The sequence below is a fragment of the Microcaecilia unicolor genome, chromosome 2 (genome assembly GCF_901765095.1).
Source record: "Microcaecilia unicolor chromosome 2, aMicUni1.1, whole genome shotgun sequence".
Lineage (NCBI taxonomy): Eukaryota > Metazoa > Chordata > Amphibia > Gymnophiona > Siphonopidae > Microcaecilia > Microcaecilia unicolor.
The window spans coordinates 63,621,041-63,643,536 of NC_044032.1; the positions used below are offsets into that span (position 1 = coordinate 63,621,041).

General features: G+C 45.0%; 1 protein-coding gene across 3 annotated transcripts in view; it reads left to right on the forward strand.

Moving 5' to 3' along the window:
- The window catches only part of ZNF532 (zinc finger protein 532), a 238,197-nt gene that overhangs the window by 60,400 nt on the left and 155,301 nt on the right, over positions 1-22,496 (forward strand). For 2 of the 3 annotated variants that reach the window (XM_030192992.1, XM_030192994.1), the window contains exons 2-3: positions 911-994; positions 19,720-22,067. In XM_030192992.1, the coding sequence (XP_030048852.1) occupies positions 988-994; positions 19,720-22,067 (2,355 nt within the window). In that variant the 5' untranslated portion in view covers positions 911-987. The remainder of the gene's footprint in view (positions 1-910; positions 995-19,719; positions 22,068-22,496) is intronic. The other variant, XM_030192993.1, reaches the window with a different exon arrangement.

Sequence of the window (22,496 nt, forward strand, 5' to 3'; positions counted from 1 at the left end):
GCGCGGGAAGAAGAGGACCTCGGCTGGCGGGGGTTGGGTCCCCCGCCAGCAAAGGTAGGTGACGATGACGGCGGTTTGGCGGTGGGAGGGGGGTTGAGAGGGTGAGAGGGTCGTCGGCAGGGGGTGGTGGTGGTGGCAGCGGCGGGGGGGGCGGCAATGGCGCTGGGGGGGGGGGCTAAAATGTGCCCCCTCACCTCGGGCTCTGGACCCCCTTCCCGCCGAAGTCTGGCTATGCCCCTGATGCTAGCGTTTTTAGCACGTGCACAAAATTAGTGCACGCTGTGTAGGCGCCCATAAACGTATTGTGAGCGCCTACAAAGTTAGCATGCGCTAATGGTTAGCGCGCATTAAAAACGCTAACGTGCCTCTAGCATGGCTTAGTTAACAGGGCCCTTAACATGGGAAAAAAGGCTTAACTCAAAACATGTTAAATCATTTGGTAGAAATTTGCCTGTCACTCCAAGCTTATTGTGTGCTATTTATTTTATTTTGTTATTTTTTTTCAGGAGGGGTTGTGTCATGGGTGGGGAATGGACATGGACACGCTATCCAGCTAGCACATTTGCATTAGTGTATGCTAATTGAATAACGCAGACTTAATGTAGCAACACTACATTAGCGCCTTCTCATTAGAAGGATTTAAGTTCTCCCGTGTTAATAATTTTGCTTGTCTTGCATGCTAATAGAAAATTTAGCGTAGGACTTGCAAAAAGAAAAAAAAGGAAAGCCCTATTTTGGGGCTGTGTTAGAAGTGGGCTAAGCACATGGGATAGTCCCGCATTAAAAAGCACTAAGCCCATTTCTTAATTCATTTTAGTAGAAGGGCCCCTTAATTTGTAAACAAGTAGTTCATAGTATTACAGTCTATAAAGCCTAATTAATCAAAGTCTCCCATCTGTTTTGTGTATAGGAGAAAACCCTTGGATAAATCATGTTGTACATATACAAATATACGTGAATAGAACAAACATCAAAGGTGAATTGCAAATGAAAGGTAAAAGAATCACAAATAATATTCTATTATTTTAGAAGCACTATTTGCATTTTGGACATCCATAAACTGGCACTTAGATGTCTGTGCATGATAGACGCTTAAGTTCTGATTTTTCAAAGCTGGGATACCGATATGTAAAACTGAAGAACATCCAAATGGCAAGGGGGCATAGTCTGGGCATGCATTGGGATGGACTAGGGGAATGAATGTCTGTGTCCAAAAAAGATGAAAATCGGGCATTACAGATTCTATCTGGGACATCCAGATTTTATGAAATATGCTCCCTATTGAGCAGAACTGCACAGAAGGTAATTAGAGGAGGTCACCTTCATCCCCAAGGTTGTTGGCCCTACCAAAAGTGAAACTGGCAATGGATACTGGGCTTTGTGACCTCTTTAGGAGAAATAGATGTCTGTGGGGCCCTTTTACAAAGCTACAGTAAGTACTAACACATGCTTACTGCAGCAAAAAATGGCACATTGCGGGGTACGCTAAGGCATCCTGCGGTAATTTTGCCATTTAAGGACTCATGTGCTAAACCTGCGCTAATCGGTTAGCACATGACAATATAGCTGTGCTGATTAGCACAGAAATGTCCATTTACTGGCACATGAATGTCCATTTCACCATGTATTTTAGCTTGGCAGATACAATTCTAAGATGGAACTCAAATGTCCCAACCTGGATGTCTAAATTCTGATTTTTTTAAATGCTGCCTGTGGTGGTCAAATAATATCCAATGTTTCTGTCTGGCCTAGTGGCTGGTTCTGAATTTTCAGACAGTGGCAATACTGATTCTGCTCTCCAGAAAAGTATTCAGGTAATGTAGGATAGCCACCTATGGGGCCGTTTTACTAAGCCGCGGTAGGCTCTACGCGCGTGCCAAAATGAGACAACCACCAAGCCAGCACATCCTCCTGGTGGTAATTTCAGATTTGGAACGCGCCCATAACACCTGGATGAATTATTTATTTATTCATTTCCTCCTTTGTGCGCCAGTTCCGGCAGTAATCGGCACTTGGCGTGCACCAACCGGTCACCGGATGTGTAGCACGTGAGCCTTTACCACTAGATCAATGGATGGCATTAAGGGCTTAGGCTGGTTTTGGGCTCGCTGGTTTCATTTTTATCGCAGGCCCTTTTCCTGTCCCATTAAAAAAACAACAACATTTTTTGTATATGTGGTAAAAACTGGCCTGACACATGCCCAATACATGTACCTACACTTCTGCAGGCCACTTTTTACCACGGCTTAGTAAAAGGACCCCTATCAGGCTTATTTTCGAAAGAGAAGGATGCCCATCTTTTGACACAAATCGGAAGATGGGCGTCCTTCTCACAGGGTCGCCCAAATCTGCATAATCGAAAGCCGATTTTGGGCGTCCCCAACTGCTTTCTGTCGCGGGGACGCCCAAATTTCACGGGGGTGTGTCGGAGGCGTAGTGAAGGCGGGATTTGGGCATGCCTAACACATGGGCGTCCTCGACCCATAATGGAAAAAAGAAGGGCGTCCCTGATGAGCACTTGGACGACTTTACCTGGTCCTGTTTTTATTACGACCAAGCCACAAAAAGGTGCCCGAAGTGGCCAGATGACCACTGGAGAGAATCAGGGATCACCTCCCCTTACTCCCCCAGTGGTCACTAACCCCCTCCCACCCTCAAAAAAGCATCTTTAAAAATCTTTTGTGCCAGCCTCTATGCCAGCCTCAAATGTCATACTCAGGTCCATGACAGCAGTATGCAGGTCCCTGGAGCAGTTTTAATGGGTACAGTGCACTTCAGGCAGACAGACCCAGGCCCATCCCCCTGCTACCTGTTACACTTGTGGTGGTAAATGTGAGCCCTCCAAAACCCACCACAAACCCACTGTACCCACATCTGTGTGCCCCCCTTCACCCGTAAGGGCTATGGTAGTGGTGTACATTTGTGGGTAGTGGGTTTTGGGGGCTCAGCACACAAGGTAAGGGAGCTATGTTCCTGGGAGCAATTTCTGAAGTCCACTGCAGTGCCCACTAGGGTGCCCGGTTGGTGTCCTGGCATGTCAGAAGGACCAGTGCACTACAAATGCTGGTTCCTCCCACAACCAAATGGCTTTTATTTGATCGTTTCTGAGATGGGTGTCCTTAGTTTCCATTATCGCCGAAAATCAGAAATGACCAAGTCTAGGGACGACCATCTCTAAGGACGACCTAAATTTCAAGATTAGGGCATTACCCAACCATATTATCGAAACGAAAGATGGACGTCCATCTTGTTTCGATAATACGAGATTCCACGCCCCTCCATGAGGACGTTTTTTGTTTTGCAAGGATGTCCTCAGCAAAACTTGGCGCCCCTTTCGATTATGCCCCTCCACGTGTCCATAATTATCAGGAGAGCAGACTGTCTATAGCCACTATCAGGATAAGTTCCAGGATTTCCCTGTGTCTGTGTCTTGTCTGCATAGTGCACGGGCAGGACTGTCCTGAGCCAAAATTGTGCCTTGTGTGACATGTCCGCTGATACACCCACTGCATTGCAGCCACAGCCATCACAAGGGAGACAATGGACAGTAAGCGATTTTTGCACCTCTGTCTCTTTTTCGCCCTATGAGGCCACACCTTTCGCACAGCCCTCAGGATGTGAGGATGTTCAGAGGCACTAACGAGGGAATTCTATATATGGCAGCCAAAGTTGCACGCTGAAAGTAGAGTACTCTAGAGTAAAAGAACCTATACTTGCTGTTCACTGTACCTGTGGGATAACAGACTGCAAGTAATGGTTTAATAAAATAGTTTTGTTTCACTTTCCCTTGGTCTGGCTGTATGTTTATGAGCGCCTCCTGCTCAACTCGGTTCACACATTGTCGCAGTGCTTGTTATCTGGTTAAGTGCTTTTGAATATTGACCCAATAGTAGATGATGACAGATAAAGACTGAAATGTCCCATGTTCTGTGCAGACAAATAATTGAAAGCCAAGTACAACGCAGTTCTATAAGGGGTGCGTAGCTAAATAAGAGTGTGCCTAAATGGACATGTCAAAAAGTATGCATGTGTTCTATAAAGTGTGCCCAGGTGATTCGTCCTTTACTGAATAGGTGCACATACTGTAACAAATGTAAGTGCTCACATGCAGTGGGATGTCCAGTGATCCACGCACGCTGTCGCATAAGCGCATGTGCATGTATGCAACATATATGTTGATATTGCAGATGCGGGGACACTGTCACCTGACTGCTCAATTTTGGGTCCGCTGACACTCTTCTTCTGGCCAGGCTGTTCCTACCAAGGGAACAAAAATTGTTCCATGTGCCTTGCCAGAAGAGGGACCATGTCAAAATGAGGAGGGCCTGGGAGAGCCGAGGAGCTGATTCAGTAGGCAAGCATCGTTCCGCAGAGAGGTAGGTTGCAACAGAGGAGGAACTGAGAGGAAAGTGTTAGATAGGATATCTAAGGGATATACATATGTCAAAATCTGAAGCCATGAAAAAACTGCCACACATGGGTTTGACTGATAGATGGGCCAGTGACATATCACCAGCATATACTCAGAGCAGGAAAGGATATGTTACTATGATTGGGTCTGGGAAAGGGATAGAGAGAGGATGTCACATAGGTACAGGGTATATGTGACCCGGCAGCACTAAGGGCACATCCACCTCACCTGCCCAAACCCAAGTCCCCACATGTAGTCGCTGCATATATAGTGTAGTCTTATGTGGAGAGGGAGAACAAGGACACAGGTGGCACCGCTCAGATATCTGTCATCTGCCTGGTCCATTAGCTAGCACTATGTCCACACATACCTCCAAGCAAGAAAGTAATAGGAAACATAGCACTGGTCCAGTGCCACACAGAAAAGAGTGACAGAAGAGGGTGACAAAAGCTTGAGTGGGAAAAAGATCAACAACTTGCTGGACCAACACACAAGGGGTAGCAAAACCCTGTTCTGGAGAGGGTGAGGGAGGAGCTGTGAGTACCCTCAAGATGAAGTGGAGGTTAGGAAAAGGGGGAGTCCATATGCTTACAGAGAAAACAAATATGATGAGGGCCGTACCACACATATTCTATGTATGGCGTGGCTGCAAACCCCCATCTCGCTACACAACACCCTCTGCCCCCACCATGATGTAAGTGGTATACATAGAGCCCACATAAGAGCACAACACACTGAGGGAGATGGATTAAGAGGTGCACATTGGGAGGAATATAGTAGAACAGGTTGCCATGTCAATTCACCATGGCCACCTTAGCACAGTCACCCATGTACAAAGAACTCCTAGCAGATAGCACTAGGAGGCAAAGCCTATAAATGTGATATGGTGGGAAGCATTTCCTGTCAATGCGCAGAATTCAGGGTGGAATTAGCATGGTTGCAGAAAGGAACTTTTGTGGGGTGAGTGATTCATCGTGTCTCTCTTCTGCCTCCTTTTCCACATACTACTACTACTTATCATTTCTATAGCGCTACTAGACGTACGCAGTGCTGTACACTTGAACATGAAGAGACAGTCTCTGCTCGACAGAGCTTACAATCTAATTAGGACAGACAAATAGGACAAACAAGAGATAAGGGAATATTAAAGTGAGGATGATAAAATAAGGGTTCTGAACAAGTGAATAAGGGTTAGGAGTTAAAAGCAGCATCAAAAATGTGGGCTTTTAGCTTAGATTTGAAGACGACCAGAGATGGAGCTTGATGTACCGGCTCAGGAAGTCTATTTCAGGCATATGGTGCAGCAAGATAAAAGGAACGGAGTATGGAGTTAGCAGTGGAGGAGAAGGGTGCAGATAAGAGATAATTACCCAGTGAACAGAGGTGGGTTTTAGATTGAGGGTCTGAAGTTGAGGGCCAAAATCTGCACAATTGGAGACTGAAATGGCTCCAAAGGGTCCTTCCTTGTCATCAAGCAGATGAATCCATTACGAGTGGGTTGTGTCCATCAACCAGCAGGGGGAGATAGAGAGCACTGAAAAACCATAGTGCCTCATGGCAGCTAGCGCCATCTGCCTCTTCAGTATTCTCTATCTCCCCAGCAGGGTGGTTGCAGCTTGTTCAAGCTCCTTCAGAAAATCTGCCTGGGGTGGCTCCTGTGCTTTTGCCAGTTGTAGCAGGGATGTTGTGGCTGATGGTGCCCACTTTAAAGGCAAATAGGTTAGCCCTTTCCCTGCCTTACCCGTCCCCCGAAGTGGAAGTAGACAAATAGGCAAGCCCTGTCCCTGTCTTTGCTCACGCTGTGGATGCAGGCACATAGGTTCGCCCTTTCCCTGCTTTTCCCACGCTACTGATCCTCTGGAGTTGGAAATTTGCCTCTTTCGCTGTTGCCTCAAACTTTCCTCACAGCGTTAACAAAAAAAAAAGTCGCGCTTTGGCGCTGCGATCCCAGAAAAGAGGTTTTCTTCTGATTGTGCAGCGTGACCGGAGCTCGGAGACTCGGTCTTGTGAGGTAAGAGCATTTTGTAGCTTCTCCGGGGAGGGCCCGCGTTCGGGATGATTTTGGCACAAATCCGCCATTTTGAATTTCCGCCGCTTTCGGCGATGGCTGCTGAGAAAGTAAAGCGCTGTTCCGTTTGTGGCAAGTGCAAATCTGCAGCGGTCTGCAGCGGGGCTCTGTAAGGCGTGCTTTTCAGACGGTAGAGCCGGCCCGAGCATGGCGAGCGATGTTCCTTCCCGCTCTGTGGAGCTGGCAGTGGGCGCCATTTTGGAACAGCATGGCGCGACCCCCGCTGAGGCGGAGGGGTTTGAGCCTGGAGGGGCGCCTCGTGTAGAGGCTAATAAAAGAGCTGTTTCCCCCGGACTGGAACCGGGAGGCCAGGGTGAGCCATTTTCCCCTGAATTTGTTTTATTGCTGCATAATGCATTCATGTTAAAAAGAGCTCTTCCGCAGGGGTCCTCTGCGGCCCTGCTTTCTGTATCCCCTCCAGTGGAGTCTGGCCTTGGATTATCGTCAGGCGCGTTTTCTCCTGATAGATGGCCGCAAGACAAGCGCAGAAGGGTGGATTCCCCTTCAGAGAGTGGCGCACCCCCTTCCCCCCCCCCCCCCCCCCCCCCCCCCGTGATCAGGATGTGAGGACTCTGAGGGGTCTGGCAGGCCTTCGTGGTCTGGACAGCCAGAAGAAGGTGCAGGATTGCCACTGGATCCAGATGATCCTTCCGCGGTGAGGATTTTCCACCGTGATGAGCTGCCAGCGCTTATTACTGATGTCTTGCAGGTCCTCTCTATAGAAGACCCTGAGAGTACTGAGACCTCCTCCGGTAATCCGAGGATGGCAAGTACTAAGAAGCCTGCTCGAGTCTTTCCTTTGCATGACTCCATCCAAGAGCTTATCACGGCTCAATGGGCTGACCCCGAGGGGCCTTTGAAAGTCGCCAGGGCTATGGGGCAATTATACCCTCTAAGTGAGGAGCATTTGGCGTGCCTAGCAGTGCCTAAAGTGGATGCCGTAGTCAAGGCTGTGACAAAGAAAACTACCCTCCCAGTGGAAGGAGGAGTTGCCCTGAAGGACATGCAGGACTGTCGCCTGGAGGCAGCTATGAAACGGTCCTTTGAAATTTCAGGCCTATCCTTACGGGCATCTGCATGCAGCTGCTACGCCCAGAGATGGAGCAGAGCCCCTTATGGAGGTGGCACCGTGGATGGAGTCGGCCTTGTCATTTTTGGCTGACACCCTTTATGATCTGGTCAGAGCTTCGGCTAAACAGATGGCTGTAGCGGTGGCGGCTCGCCGTCTTCTGTGGCTACGGCATTGGGCAGCTGACATGGCCTCTAAGGAAAGGTTGGTGAAGTTGCCCTTTCAAGGCCTTCTCCTGTTTGGTGAGGAGTTGGAGAAAATTGTGAAAGGCCTGGGGGATGCCAAATCCCAGCGTTTACCCGAGGATAGGCCGCGGCCTTCTTCCAAGGGTCAGGCGGTTCCCTCCTCTTACAGACTTCGCTTCCGTGAAGTTAGAAGGTACCGCCCGGGGCGTTCTGCTGGGTTCATTTTGCGTGCTCGTTTTCAGCAGAGGAACTCCTTTCGCTCGGACAAACGTTCCGCAGCAGCAGGCTCAAGACCTGGAGTTCATGGGCGACCCTCTCAATGATGGTGCACCGGCCCCCTCCTTGATTCCTGTGATAGGAGGACGTCTTTCCCTCTTTCTCGAGGAGTGGGCCAAGATTACCTCAGATCAGTGGGTCTTGGACCTGATCAGAGAAGGCTACAGAATAGAATTCAATAGAGACGTGTTTGTGGAGTCCCGATGCGTTTCTGCCGCCAAATGGGCAGCGGTAGAGGAGACCTTGCAAAGCTTGATTTACATTGGGGCGGTTTCCCCCGTGCCTCCTGCTGAATGCGGCTCTGGCCGTTACTCCATTTAGTTTGTGGTGCCGCGAAAAGGAGGGTCTTTTTGGCCTATCCTAGACTTAAAACAAGTCAACAAGTCTCTGAATGTGCGGCATTTTCACATGGAAACCCTGCGCTCCGTCATAGCGGCGGTACAGCCAGGAGAGTTTCTCACGTCTCTGGACCTGAAAGAAGCTTACTTGCACATACCAATTTGGCCCCCGCACCAGATGTTTCTACGTTTTGCGGTGATGGGAAAACATTTCCAGTTTTGGGCCTTGCCTTTTGGCCTCGCCACAGCTCCCCGAACCTTCTCCAAGGTAATGGTGGTAGTAGCTGCTTTTCTCAGGCGACAGTGTATCCGGGTTCACCCGTACCTAGATGTCTGGCTCATCAGAGCGGACTCTGCACAAGAGAGTCATCAGGTTACAGCCAGAGTGGTCTTAGTACTGCAATCTCTGGGCTGGGTCGTCAATATAGCCAAACGTCTCCTGACCCCTTCTCAATCTCTAGAATATTTGGGGGTCCGGTTCGACACAGCCTCGGGGATGGTCTGCCTTCCCGAGCAAAGGCGGTGCAAGCTTCAGAACCAGGTCTGTCTGCTCCTAAGGATGCCTCGCCCGCGAGCTTGGGACATTGTCCAGCTGTTGGGAGTCAATGACGGCCACTTGGGCAAGAGCGCACCTGAGACCTCTGCAGTGCTCCCTGCTTCAATGGTGGTCTCCAGTATCTCAGGATTATCAATGCAGACTCACATGGCTCCCTGCGGCCCAGCTCAGTATGGAGTGGTGGCTCTCAGACAGCATGCTGCGGCGAGGAATGCCGCTAGCACTCCTCGATTGGTGCCTGGTGGTAACAGATACCAGCCTGAAGGGCTGGGGTGCACATTGCCGGGGAAGGCATGCCCAGGGTCTTTGGACACCCGAGGAGTCGGAGTGGTCCATCAATCACTTGGAGTTGAAAGCGATTTTCCAGGCGCTTCTGGCCTTTCAATTGACCCTGGAAGGATTGGCTGTCAGAGTTCTGTCGGACAACACAACAGCAGTGGCCTATGTAAATCGTCAAGGAGGCACTCAGTGCATAGCACTAGCCGCGTAGGCCGCGCAGATTTGCCACTGGGCCGAGCTTCATCTGCAGTTTCTGTCAGCAGCTCATATTGTAGGTCAGAGCAACGTGCAAGCCGACTATCTGAGCAGGAATCAAATCGACCCAGCAGAATGGGAACTTGCAGACGAAGTATTCCTGCAGATATGTGCCAAATGGGGAAAGCCCGTAATGGATCTTATGGCATCAAGCACAAATGCCAAAGTCCCGTGCTTCTACAGGAGACGGAGAGATCCTCGTTCGGCAGGGTTGGATGCCTTGGCTCAACCCTGGCCTCAGGGCCTCCTGTATGTGTTCCCTCCATGGCCCTTGATAGGGCGAGTATTCCTGCGGATTCAGCTACACCAAGGAGAGGTGGTTCTCATTGCCCCGGATTGGCCCAGGAGGCCGTGGTATGCATACCTCTGGCGGATGCTGGTAGAGGATCCCCTGCCGTTACCTCTGGTATCGAACCTGTTGTCACAGGGCCCAGTGACCATGGAGGACGCCTGCCGCTTTGGTCTTACGGCATGGCTATTGAGAGGGCGCAATTGAGAGACAAGGGATATTCCAGTAAAGTCATTTCCACTCTCCTACAGGCCCGCAAGCGTTCCATTTCCGAGGCTTATGCCAGGATTTGGCACCAATTTGAGGCTTGGTGTGCTTCTAAAGCGATCACACCTATTCGGGCTTCTGTCTCGCCGATACTTGACTTTTTGCAGGATGGTTTACAAAAAGGCTTGGCCTATAATTTCCTGCGTGTTCAAGTGGCAGCCTTAGCATGTTTTCGAGGGAAGGTCTCTGGCCTCTCTCTGGCTGCTTGCCCGGATGTGACAAGGTTTCTTAGAGGGGTGCTTCGGCTCTGTCCTCCCGTGCGGGCTCCGTGTCCGGCCTGGAACCTGGGGTTAGTTTTAAAGGCCCTTCAGTGTTTGCCCTTCGAGCCGCTTAGGCGAGTTTTGGAGAAGGATGTGACCTTAAAGACTGTCTTTTTGGTGGCCGTGACATCGGCGAGACGGGTATCTGAGCTCCAGGCGCTGTCCTGTCAAGACCCATTTCTGCAATTCTCAGAGTCCGGAGTAATGGTATGTATGGTGCCTTCCTTCATGCCTAAGGTGGTTTCAGCGTTTCACCTAAACCAGTCTATTTTCCTGCCCTCCTTTTCTAAAGAGGAGTTTCAAGAAGCCTATGGGCAGTTGCACCTTCTGGATGTGCGAAGGGCTCTGTTGCAATATCTGAGCATGTCAAATGCCTTCAGGACCTCTGATCATCTTTTTGTTCTTTTGTCAGGTCCGCGCAGAGGGTCTCCAGCGTCTAAGGCCCGTTGGCTCAAAGAAGCTATCTTTTCAGCATATCTGCTATCTGGCCGGCCTCCGCCTGAAGCCTTTAAGGCACATTCCACAAGAGCGATTTCTTCTTCTTGGGCTGAAACTGGAGCACTCTGTCTTCAAGAGATATGTAGTGCATCTACTTGGGCTTCTAAGCTCTCGTTTGCCCAACATTACAGGCTGGATGTGGCTGCCAGGAGGGACGTGCATTTTGGAGCACAAGTGCTGGCGCGTGGTGTGGCTTGTTCCCACCCTATCTAGGGATTGCTTTGATACATCCCACTCATAATGGATTCATCTGCTTGATGACAAGGAAGGGAAAATTAGGTTCTTACCTTGGTAATTTTCTTTCCTTTAGTCATAGCAGATGAATCCATGAGCCCTCCCTCAGTAGTTCATTATGCGATTCATGTTACTTTTATGTTCAGTTTTTCCTGTAGATATGTTCCCTCATTGGGAGAAGTTGGAAAACAGTCTTCAGGATTTCTGTTCAGTTACAGGAGGATGAGTTCATTCCCTCCAGGAGGATTAGTCCATTCCCTCCTCTGACTTATAGCTCCAGCTTTGGGGCATTCATCCGCTGTGAGGAAAGTTCATGTTATTATGCTTTGCGGTGTAACACTGTTTTGGAAGCTTCAAATACTGAAGAGGCAGATGGAGCTAGCTGGTCATGAGGCACTATGGTTTTTCAGTGCTCTCTATCTCCCCCTGCTGGTTGATGGACACAACCCACTCATAATGGATTCATCTGCTATGACTAAAGGAAAGAAAATTACCAAGGTAAGAACCTAATTTTCCCATTTCCAGATGGTGGAGGAAGCAGCTCAGCACCAAGCCCTCACATATGCTGCTAATCAGTGCTGGGCAAAATGGTAGAAACTATTATAAAGAACAAAGTTACTGAACACATAGAAAAACATAGTTTAATGGGCAGAGTCAATATGGGTTCAGCCAAGGGAAGTCTTTCCTCACCAATTTGCTCATTTTTTGAGGCATGAATAAATGTGTGGATAAACAGAAAGCTTTTGTCAAAGTCCCTCATGAGAGACTCCTGAGAAAATTAAAAAGCCATGGAATAGGGAAACTTCTTGTCTGCTTATTGACTTGGATAGTTGCCAAGTACAAAGGCTCCCATACTTTTGCTCCTATTCACTTCTCTCTGGACCCAAAACATTCACACTAGCTCCTCCGACTCTGCTCTCGACCCGCAGTTAAGTCCACCAGCAAGCAAAATAAAATTGATGCGGCCTTTCTACCAGCTCCTAGTACGAAATGACCTAAACAAGATGTGCTGACCAATTAAAATGGCAACCCTGCGCAAAGTTACTGAGCTGCTGGAAACAATTGTGGTGGAATTTGCTCAAGTAAGAGAATTAATTCAGGGGAGCTCACAACGCATTGCAAGAAGTGACAAACCTGAATGTCCAAGTCCAGTCCTATGGAGAACTACATTTTATGCTAACAAGCAGGGTTGCTGATATTGAGAAGGAAGTCGAAGGCTTTAAACAAACTTGCAAAACAATTGCTACTCTGCAATGCGCTGGAACACGCAAACAGTCACAGTTTGAGGGATAGCTTGTGGCTTCTAGGTCTCCCAGAAGGCGCTGGAGGCTGTAATCCTGTGGATTGTTTTGAAAAGATACTTCCACAACTACTGGTCTTTGAGTTTGTACACCCATTTGAAGTAGAGAGGGCACACTGGATTCCAGGCAAGCGGCTGATGTTCATGACTGGAAATGATAGAAATTCTAGCCAAACAGCTGGGAGCTCAATATGACATGTTTTACCTGACATGATTCAGAGTGACTTTCTACAACCAAACTACCAATTTTGAAGACCTGGAGCTGTTGAAAAAGTACCTGCTAGATGTCAGTAATACTGACAAGTGATCTCTGGGAACAGTTTCTTTTACATTTATTCATTTCTGTGGGCTCCTGCATATGTGGACTAATGTTTATATCTGTTATGCTCCAGTCTAATTATACCAGGTCTGAAGCAGATGGTCGGTTGGGATGGGTTTTATTGGCGCAATTTTTGAAAATAATAACGTATCGACAAATATTAAACTAGAAAGCAAGATACTGGGAACCCAGCCCTAAAACCTGCTTCCCACTCCACCACATATATCACAATGTGCAGTAGAACCTAATTAGATATTCCCAGATACATTCGCAGACAGGACCATGTATCCTAGATCGATCAGATTTTTCCACAGCAATAGCTTTGCAATTATAAATCAGACATAATGAATTCCTCCAGAATTTAACATTAAGTTTGTCCATATATTTCCAGTTTTTGAGAATGTCCTGAATTCCTACAGTTATCATAATTCTGTTTCCCATTCATTCCCATTTTATCCCCAGGGTTACAATCAGGTGCAAAAAGATTGTGTCAATAAGACAGGGGTTCATATATGTGTAAAACTGTGGTAGTCCTAGTCTATACTTGGCACCAAAATTATTGAATAATCCAAATTCAGGGTATATACTCAAGAAAAACACTCCAAAATTAAATACTCCAGAGTTTACAAAAAAAAAAAATGTGTCTTGCTCAAGGTTTGCGGTCTCCTTGAGACAGGTGCGGATGTAATCCCTCTGGTTTAATTTGCTCCTCCTGAAGAAGCATAGCGAAATGTGTTCCTGCATTGGGGAGCAGTTGAGCATTACAGCAGGTGGCGTGGTGACTGAGTTGGCTCCGCATATCATGTGATTTGATGATAATATTGGTTTTAGTGATTTCAAGATTATCTGTAAGCAACCATATTGAAATATGATGACTTCAGTGGATAAACAAGCTTTCTAATAGGGAGATATCCAGTGATTTAAAAGAGCTGCATTTTTGTGGTTCAAGCCGTAGAACGATCAACAAGGATACATTGTTGGATTTGGACTCTTTCTCTGGAGTTTAAGTCTATGCAAGCATACTAGTGTCCAAAGCTTTCTGTATGCTAAGAAATAGAGGGATTGCATCCGTGAAACTGACACCGCTGCGGATATTGTATGACCAAAAGGAAGTCCATTAGGCATCCGAAATACTAGTCTCAACTTCTTGTTCCCATAAGTGTTGGAGCAATCTCATCTTGGGTACAATAAGGGCTATGCTACAGATACTTGGACTTCCACCGATGTAGAGCACTATTCCAAAGCTAAAGAAACTAGATCACAATTCCAAGACTTACTCATATGTTGCAGTTGTGTCCTTTTGAAACATTGTGTAAAGACTAAATTTGTGCTTAGCTTCGTGAACATAAGAAGATTTGGCCCTGTTAAGAGTTGGTCAGTAGTCCAAATATTAGCTGCTTGATGTATTCACTAGACTCCATGAGGAATTTCCTGGATGAGCCAATAGACGGAGGTGAGAGCTTGGCATATTGCCAAAATAATGTTATCACTAATATTCTGTGGTAAACAAGGACCAACCAGAAAAGGAAGTTATATGGGCATCACCAGAGAATTCTCCACTTGTAGCCATCTCGATGTGAGTGACAGATCCTCAGCACCATAGAATGCTCTGTCTTAAATTAAATGCCCTATTGTAGTTGAACAAGTTTGGGAAGTTAAGTGCCCCTTGACCTTTAAGTCTCTGCAAGGTGTGCAGTGTGATTCTAGGTTTTTTTTACCTTGCCATAAAAAGGAGGTCAAAGGTATCAATAGTCTTATAGAATTGGGTTGGGAAAAGAATGGGAGCCCATTTGGTAACTGGTGCAATTGTAATGAGGGTTTCATACTCCTTGTTGTATTTATTTTGAATTCTCTGAGTTTTGGTATCTATTGGCCTCTGGATTTATATATTTTAGAAATATGGGAATTCTAAAATTCTTTTCTCTCAGTGCTAATGGTGTCAGCCGCCCTATCAAAAGAAAAAAAGATTTTTGGGGTATATAAAACAGACCAAGTGGATATAATGCTTTTTATAAGAGATCCCATGCCTCTAGTGTTCAATCTAAGAAATTATAAGGAGAATGGGTCAGAGACTGTTTATATGCTCCTGCTGTAGGTTAGAAATGCGGAGTTGCCATTCTAGTTTCCCCATAATCCCAGTATTCAAATTTTGGAGCACAGATATGATCCATGGGAAGGTGGGTGCTTGTGAGAATCATAGTGGGAAGTAAAGGACTAATCTTGATTAATATACTGGTAATGCACACAGCTTCTTTCGTGAGCTCACTGTATTGGTATTGACTGGGTACATTTAGATGTGTTAGTAGCCAGAGATTATAATTAAGTATTGGATCTGCTATTAGACTTTCGACTACAAGCTAAGTCGAGACTTAGAGTCGTTGCCACTGGTTTAGTGGATTCCTGGAGATTACTCTGTTCTGATGGCCAGGATTTTACATTTATGTGTCAAGTTCATCGCTGTTCATCTTGGAAAAGAGAAGGCTGAGGGGAGATATGATTTTGGTCTACAAAATCCTGAAAGGTGTAGAATGAGTAGAAGTGAATTGATTTTTTACTCTTTCAAAATGTACAAAGACTAGGGGACACTTGGATCTTTTACAAAGGCGCGTTAGCTTTTTTAGAGTGTGCTAATGATTAGTGCATGCTAAATGCTAGAGACGCCCATTGTTTTAAAAGTATTTCCATGTAGCTTCCTCGAGTGGCCCCTAGTCTTTGTACTTTTGGAATGAGTAAAAAATCGATTTACTTCTACTCATTCTATACCACTCAGGATTTTGTAGACCTCTATCATATCTCCCCTCATCTGTCTCTTTTCTAAGATGAAGAGCCCTAACCTCTTTAGCCTTTCCTCATGTGAGAGGAGTTCCATCCCCCTTTATCATTTTGGTTTTATTTGTTATTACATTTATATCCCACATTTTCCCACTGATCGCAGGCTCAAAGTGGCTTACAAAGTCTGTAGTGCAAGGTACAGTACAAGAAAAACAATTATACAAATTGAGAATAAGATATAAAATAACAAACATCAAAGGCAAGTGATAATAACAGGTAATTATTGTCCTTGGATCTGAATTTATAGTAATAGTTAATTCAAGTTAGGTTAAATCTGGGGAATATGCCTTCTTAAACAATACTGATTTCAATAATTTTCAGAAATTTAGGTAGTTCTGGGTAGATTTTACTTGTTTGGGTAGAGCACTCCATAATTGCTCTTCTTTGAACCTTTTCTAATTCCACTATATCTATTTTGAGGGATCAGTACCTGTAGGCCCTGCAGATAAACCTGAAAAGGAGGACCACCACTCTGAAGGGGGTGAGGAGCCCCAGCAGTGCCATCTGCCAAGGAGGAGGTGGAGAATGAGGAGGACGTTTTGAGGGAGCCTTCAGAGGGCATTTTCCATCAGCCTGAGAAGGTTGCAGGGGAGGACAGGAGAATAATATATCAAAACTGAATAGCCATATTTGTCAGAATGATGCCCTTCAAGGCAGAAATAAGTGGTCTCTTTGAAAAGGTTCAGGTCTGTGAGCCACTGTGGGGGAGAGAATGGGTGGACTGTGCCAAGGACTGCAGATCATCATTGACAAGCTCCAGACCCTGAATTATAGCCTGGCCTCCCTGCTCCCCCAGCTAGTTTCACACCATACAACACTGTGTATACCCCCTCCAACACCTCTACTTCTGTTTGCTTTCCAAACATCTTCAGTCCACCTTGCCCCATCCCAGAGTCTGCCTTAAGTGGTGTGAGTCATCAATGCTTAGTTTTCCCTGATTTCCAGTGGGAGGTCAGGCATGACTAAGGAGTGAGGCATGGTGGACCAGGCTCTTGTAGTCAAACCTCTGACCCACAACAGCATTTGTGCTGCAGCACTTCCCTGCAGCCAGTTCCCCCACAGTGTTCCTGTGGCAGTGGAAATAGTTAGGGGTTGAAACAAATGTGTACTGGTCACTGTGTGGTTGGGGTTTTGGAGCACAAAATACATATGTTTACAGTGACACACATGGAGGAGGAAGGGTTTTAATGGGGGCCACATTGGCACTGTTACAAACACTATTTAAGTTTTTGATATTCACAGGGGTGCTTGTAATAAAAATGTTCACGTATGCACAAGAAATGTGTCTGGATGAGTTCATTTCTTGCTGCCGTTTCATACTGGTGGGCCTGTAGGGGTGTAAGGTCTTTGAGCCTCCCCCTTCTCATCTCTGTCTACATTGTCAGCATTATTATTTGCTTCTCATTAAAGAATGCCCTCAGCAAAAAAAAAAAAAAAAAAACTTTTTTAGGCAATACATTTCTTTGCCAAGTGGAATAGCCCTTCTTTCATCGGGCTTCTCTTTATGTTTATAAGTGTGCTATAGCCTGTCTAAATGGTGCTATTTCTTAAATATAAATAAATCAAAACGTGAACTTATCTCTTAACGTTCTCTACAACGTGCACAGTGTTTCTCGGTTGTGGCACTTCACTCTCCATTAACTGGCTTCCCCTGGAAATGCCCGACTCCGCGGGTTTCAAAAAGTCTTTCTTCAGGGTTAAAGCCATGTGAAGCCATCTCCTCCGTTTTCTTTAACAATATGTGCAGCAGTCACTCAATGCACTTTCACAGCTTATAAAGGCGCCTCTCTTACGACTTAAACCGGAAGTAATTCTCTTGACGTCACTGCAAGATAAACGAGGGGTAATTATCATCAATTTAAATAATATGCAGCCTATACACACTTATTGCTGACATCTGTTCAATACCCAGCTATTAGACTCAGTTGAACTCAATAGAACCGTACTTAGCAATCTTAATTATACTTGCCGGGAACAAGGATGGATATATAAATTACAGAACATCAATCCCTTGGGTTTAAATGAAAACATTGAATGGAACACCATGATTTGAACATCAATGGAATATCATGTGATAGAAATCATTTAAATATGAAACCATCTAAATATTCAATTATAATTAAGATTGCTAAGTACGGTTCTATTGAGTTCAACTGAGTCTAATAGCTGGGTATTGAACAGATGTCAGCATTAAGTGTGTATAGGCTACATATTATTTAAATTGATGATAATTACCCCTCATTTATCTTGCAGTGACGTCAAGAGAATTACTTCCGGTTTAAGTCGTAAGAGAGGCGCCTTTATAAGCTGTGAAAGTGCATTGAGTGACTGCTGCACATATTGTTAAAGAAAACAGAGGAGATGGCTTCACATCGAGTTCTTGTGTGGCTTTAACCGAAGTCCCTGAAGAAAGACTTTTTGAAACCGGCGGAGTCGGGCGTTTTCAGGGGAAGCCAGTTAATGGAGAGCGAGAAACATTGCACGTTGTAGAGAACGTTAAGAGATAAGTTCATGTTTTGATTTATTTATATTTAAGAAATAGCACCATTTAGACAGGCTATAGCACACTTATAAACATAGAAAGAAGCCCGATGAAAGAAGTGCTATTCCACTTTGCAAAGAAATGTATTGCCTAAAAAAGTTTTTTTTTTTTTTTTTTTTGCTGAGGGCATTCTTTAATGAGAAGCAAATAATAAAAAAGAAAAAAAGTTTATTTAAAAAGGACATTGCTAATAGTGCTGTTAGCCAAGTCAGATGATCAGCATTTTCAGTCTAGGTTCTAGTTTTCTAGAATGTGACAATGCAGGCATTGTGAAAACAGCCTGGGTGGCAAGTAAACACATCATGCTGTGTTGGAGGCATTACATATCACTTGCATATTTAGAGAATGGTTGGACTTATGGTTCCTATAAACTGCATCCTTGCCAGCAGGTGGTCTACTGGCAATGTATGTGCAATCAATGACCCCTACCATGAAGGGGGAAAGTGTCAGCTCAGACAATTCTGTAATAGTTTGATGTGCTGCTGCTTGTGTTCATGGAAGAGAGTGTATTGATTGTCCTGAAAAAAAAAAAAAACTAATAGAATTTGAGCAATGCAGCATGAGGTGGCTTCCTGACATATGCCTGCAGTTACCCTGAGGGTGTCTGAGAAGGTTTGTTGGCAAAAAAATAATAGGGCTGTGGTGACCTTCAGGTGCATGGGCAAAGATTGTCCTCTTCTAGCTGACTGTACAGGTAAACTATAGTCTTCTTATCATACCTGCCTGACTAAATCATCTTGTCATCCTTGTTATCTTTGTAACACCAACTGTATCTTTTTACCCTGGAATGGTGATGCCATAACAGGTCTTTGTAAGCCACATTGAGCCTGCAAATAGGTGAGAAAATGTGGGATACAAGTTCAATAAATAAATAAATACCTGAACCTGTGCATGCACTGCTCTTCTGTCATGTCTATGTTCTAGTCCTGAGTATCCTCTACACAGGGACCCTTTATTCTCTGTTGCCTCTCTGTCCTGCAAGTAAGGACCCTCAGGCGCAAAGCTGTGCGTCCCCTCATATTTATACCTACTACCGGTAGCACACAGTAACCACCACCAGTAAGGAGCTGAGATGGGTGCCAAGGGTGGGGGGAGGGAACAGGTGTTTAGAAAATTGGAGAAAGGTTTTGGTAGAATGGGAGTTAATGGGATGTAGAGGGTTAGGTGAGGGCAGAGAGATAGCTAGTTAGAGGAAGAGTGAGGCCTGACCACATACTGAGATACCAACCACCAGCACAATGCGCCAACCAATGCTCCAGACCAAAAGAGATATCTTCTCTGCCATTTGGTTGCTATTTATAGGAGGTGTACATTTGGGTGCATTTTTTTACATGTTATACGCATGCTCAATGTTTATAGAATACATCTATGATTAGTTGCAGGTCTTGCCCAGCTCATGCCCACTCTGCCTCAAACTTATGTACATGTATACAATATACTGCACATCCACGTGCCTGTTTTAGTTATAGAATACTGCAAAGCACATTCCCAGCTTTTGGGCAGACTGATGTTGAATTTGTGCACAAGAATGGCGCCTATATTTTAAAGAATTTCCACCTTAGTGTTTTATACTTTAATTCAAATGAAGTCTACAGTATTAAACCTTAAGTATATCAGTTGTTAATTGGCACCATCTCTTCTATAACTGATAGCTTTTGAGTGAATCTTGTGTTTACAGATTGCATTGTAGATATGCCTGTTATATACAAGATGCTTACAGAATGATATTCTCATTTTACAGATTTACATCTAAAGAGGTACACGAACATGGGAGATATGAAGACTCCAGATTTTGATGACCTCCTTGCAGCCTTTGACATCCCTGACATGGTTGATCCTAAAGCAGCTATTGAGTCTGGACATGATGATCATGAAATCCACATGAAACAGAATGCCCATACAGATGATGATTCTCATGCTCCCTCATCTTCTGATGTTGGTGTAAGCGTGATTGTCAAAAATGTACGTAATATTGATTCTTCTGATGGAATGGAAAAAGATAGTCATAATTCCACCGGCAATGGCTTACACAATGGGTTTCTCACAGTGTCAGCTCTAGAGCGATTCAACAAGGAAGGAGGAAAGTCTCTGAAAGAAGAAGGACCTGTATCTGAGCCAACACTCAAGGAGTGCACTTTCAATCAGTTTAGCCCTATTTCTAGCGCAGAAGAATTTGATGATGATGAAAAAATTGAAGTAGACGATCCACCCGATAAAGAAGAGAGGCGTCCAAATTTTACTGCAAATGTGTTGACAGGGTCTATTTCTCAGCAGGAGTATGAAAGAATAAGAGCACTTGGAGAAGAGAACTTGAATAAAGCTTGTGTTTCAGCTGCAAGTAATGTGGACAAAAATAAACTACATAAACAAGAAACTGAAACTAGTTCTATTAGTGTAAGTGTTTATGAAACTTTTAAAACCAGAAAACTGGATGACAACTCCGAAAAGGTACTGGAAAGTAGTGTATTTGATGGAAAGGTAAGCAATGAAAAAAGTGAAGCTAATAGCAGTGTTTCGCAGTCCAAATCCAAGTCATCTGCTAAACTTTCTTCATGCATTGCTGCGATTGCTGCACTCAGTGCTAAGAAAGCAGCTACAGATATTTGTAAGGATACACAGTCTGATTCCAGAGGATCATCTCCATTAACAAAGGAAGTGACTGTGAGCCCCAGGGCTGCAGAGGGATCACTAGAATCTCAAAGTCTCATTGATGGTGTAAAGAAACCTTTGAAACCATCTGATAGTCCCAGGAGTGTGTCAAGTGAAAGTAGCAGCAAAGGGTCTCCATCTTCTCCTGCTGGATCAACACCTGCAATTCCAAAAGTTCGCATAAAAACTATAAAGATGTCATCTGGTGAGATCAAACGGACGGTGACGAGAGTCTTGCCAGAGTTCGAAATGGACTGTGGGAAAAAAAGCACAGACCAAACAACCTCCATAGTAGTTTCCTCACTTCTGTCATCTCCCGCTTCTGCTGCTGTTCTTTCTTCTCCCCCTAGAACATCACTCCAGCCAGCGGTTGTTACCAATGCAATTGCACCTTCTCCAGACCTTACTCCCAAACAAGTCACTATTAAACCCGTGGCCACTGCCTTCCTTCCTGTTTCAGCAGTTAAAACAGCAGGGTCTCAAGTCATTAATTTAAAGCTTTCTAATAACACTACTGTGAAAGCCACAGTCATATCTGCTGCTTCTGTTCAGAGTGCCAGCAGTGCCATTATAAAAGCTGCCAGTGCTATCCAGCAACAGACCGTGGTGGTCCCAGCTTCAAGTCTTGCCAGTGCTAAACTTGTACCAAAGACAGTCCATCTTGCCAACCTTAATCTTCTCCCTCAAAGTGCTCAAACCACCTCTGAACTCCGCCAAGTACTAACCAAATCGCAGCATCAGATAAAACAGGCGTTGATTTCTGCTGCAAACACCCAGCCTGTTAAAAAGGTTTCTCGGGTCCATGTCGTGGCATCTTCACAGAGTTCTGTAGTTGAAGCATTCAATAAGGTGTTGAGCAGTGTTAATCCCGTTCCAATTTACGTCCCAAACCTCAGCCCTCCAACCAATGCAGGTATTAATTTGCCGTCCCGTGGATACAAGTGCTTGGAATGTGGGGATTCGTTTGCTTTAGAAAAGAGCCTAATGCAACATTATGATCGGAGGAGCGTGCGGATTGAAGTAACCTGCAATCATTGCACAAAGAACTTAGTTTTCTATAATAAGTGCAGCCTCCTTTCCCATGCTCGTGGACATAAGGAAAAAGGTGTTGTAATGCAGTGTTCTCATCTGATTTTAAAGCCAGTCCCTGCAGATCAGATGATTGCAGCTACTTCCAGCAATACTTCTGCCACACTATCTATCCCTCTTCTGAGCCCCATGGGAGCTGGTACACATACTGTCACAAAGATACAGTCTGGCATAACTGGGACAGTCATATCAGCTCCATTGAGTACGCCTATTATTCCTGCTATGCCTCTAGATGAAGATCCATCAAAACTTTGTAGACATAGCTTAAAGTGTTTGGAGTGTAATGAAGTGTTCCCAGATGAGACATCTCTTGCTACGCACTTCCAGCAGGCTGCAGATACAAGTGCACAAGTAGAGTATCTTTTAAATTTAAATTCCAAAGCTGAGAAAATTTCATATATTTCACTTTTATGTTTTGTATTTATTATCTAACCTTCATTTGAGAAAAGTGATGAATCAACACTGAGAGGAAAATGCATTAGAAAAGTTCAAAGGCCAGCATAAGTGAAATCCCTACTGGATATTGGATTTTAGAGTTTGGATAAATGCTATTAAAATTGTGTCTTAGATCTGTAACTACAAAATCTAGGTTTTTTAGCTTGTTATAGTAAAATTTAAAAAAAAAATCAAATGATACAATTGGACATATATTGAAACTTACTACAGATGCTAATTGCTCTCAGTCAGGAAAACATTAAATTTAAATTACTGTGAAAATATTTTGGTATGTTTTAAAATAGTTTTATTTCCAAGGGAGCACAACGTTTATTTAAAATATTT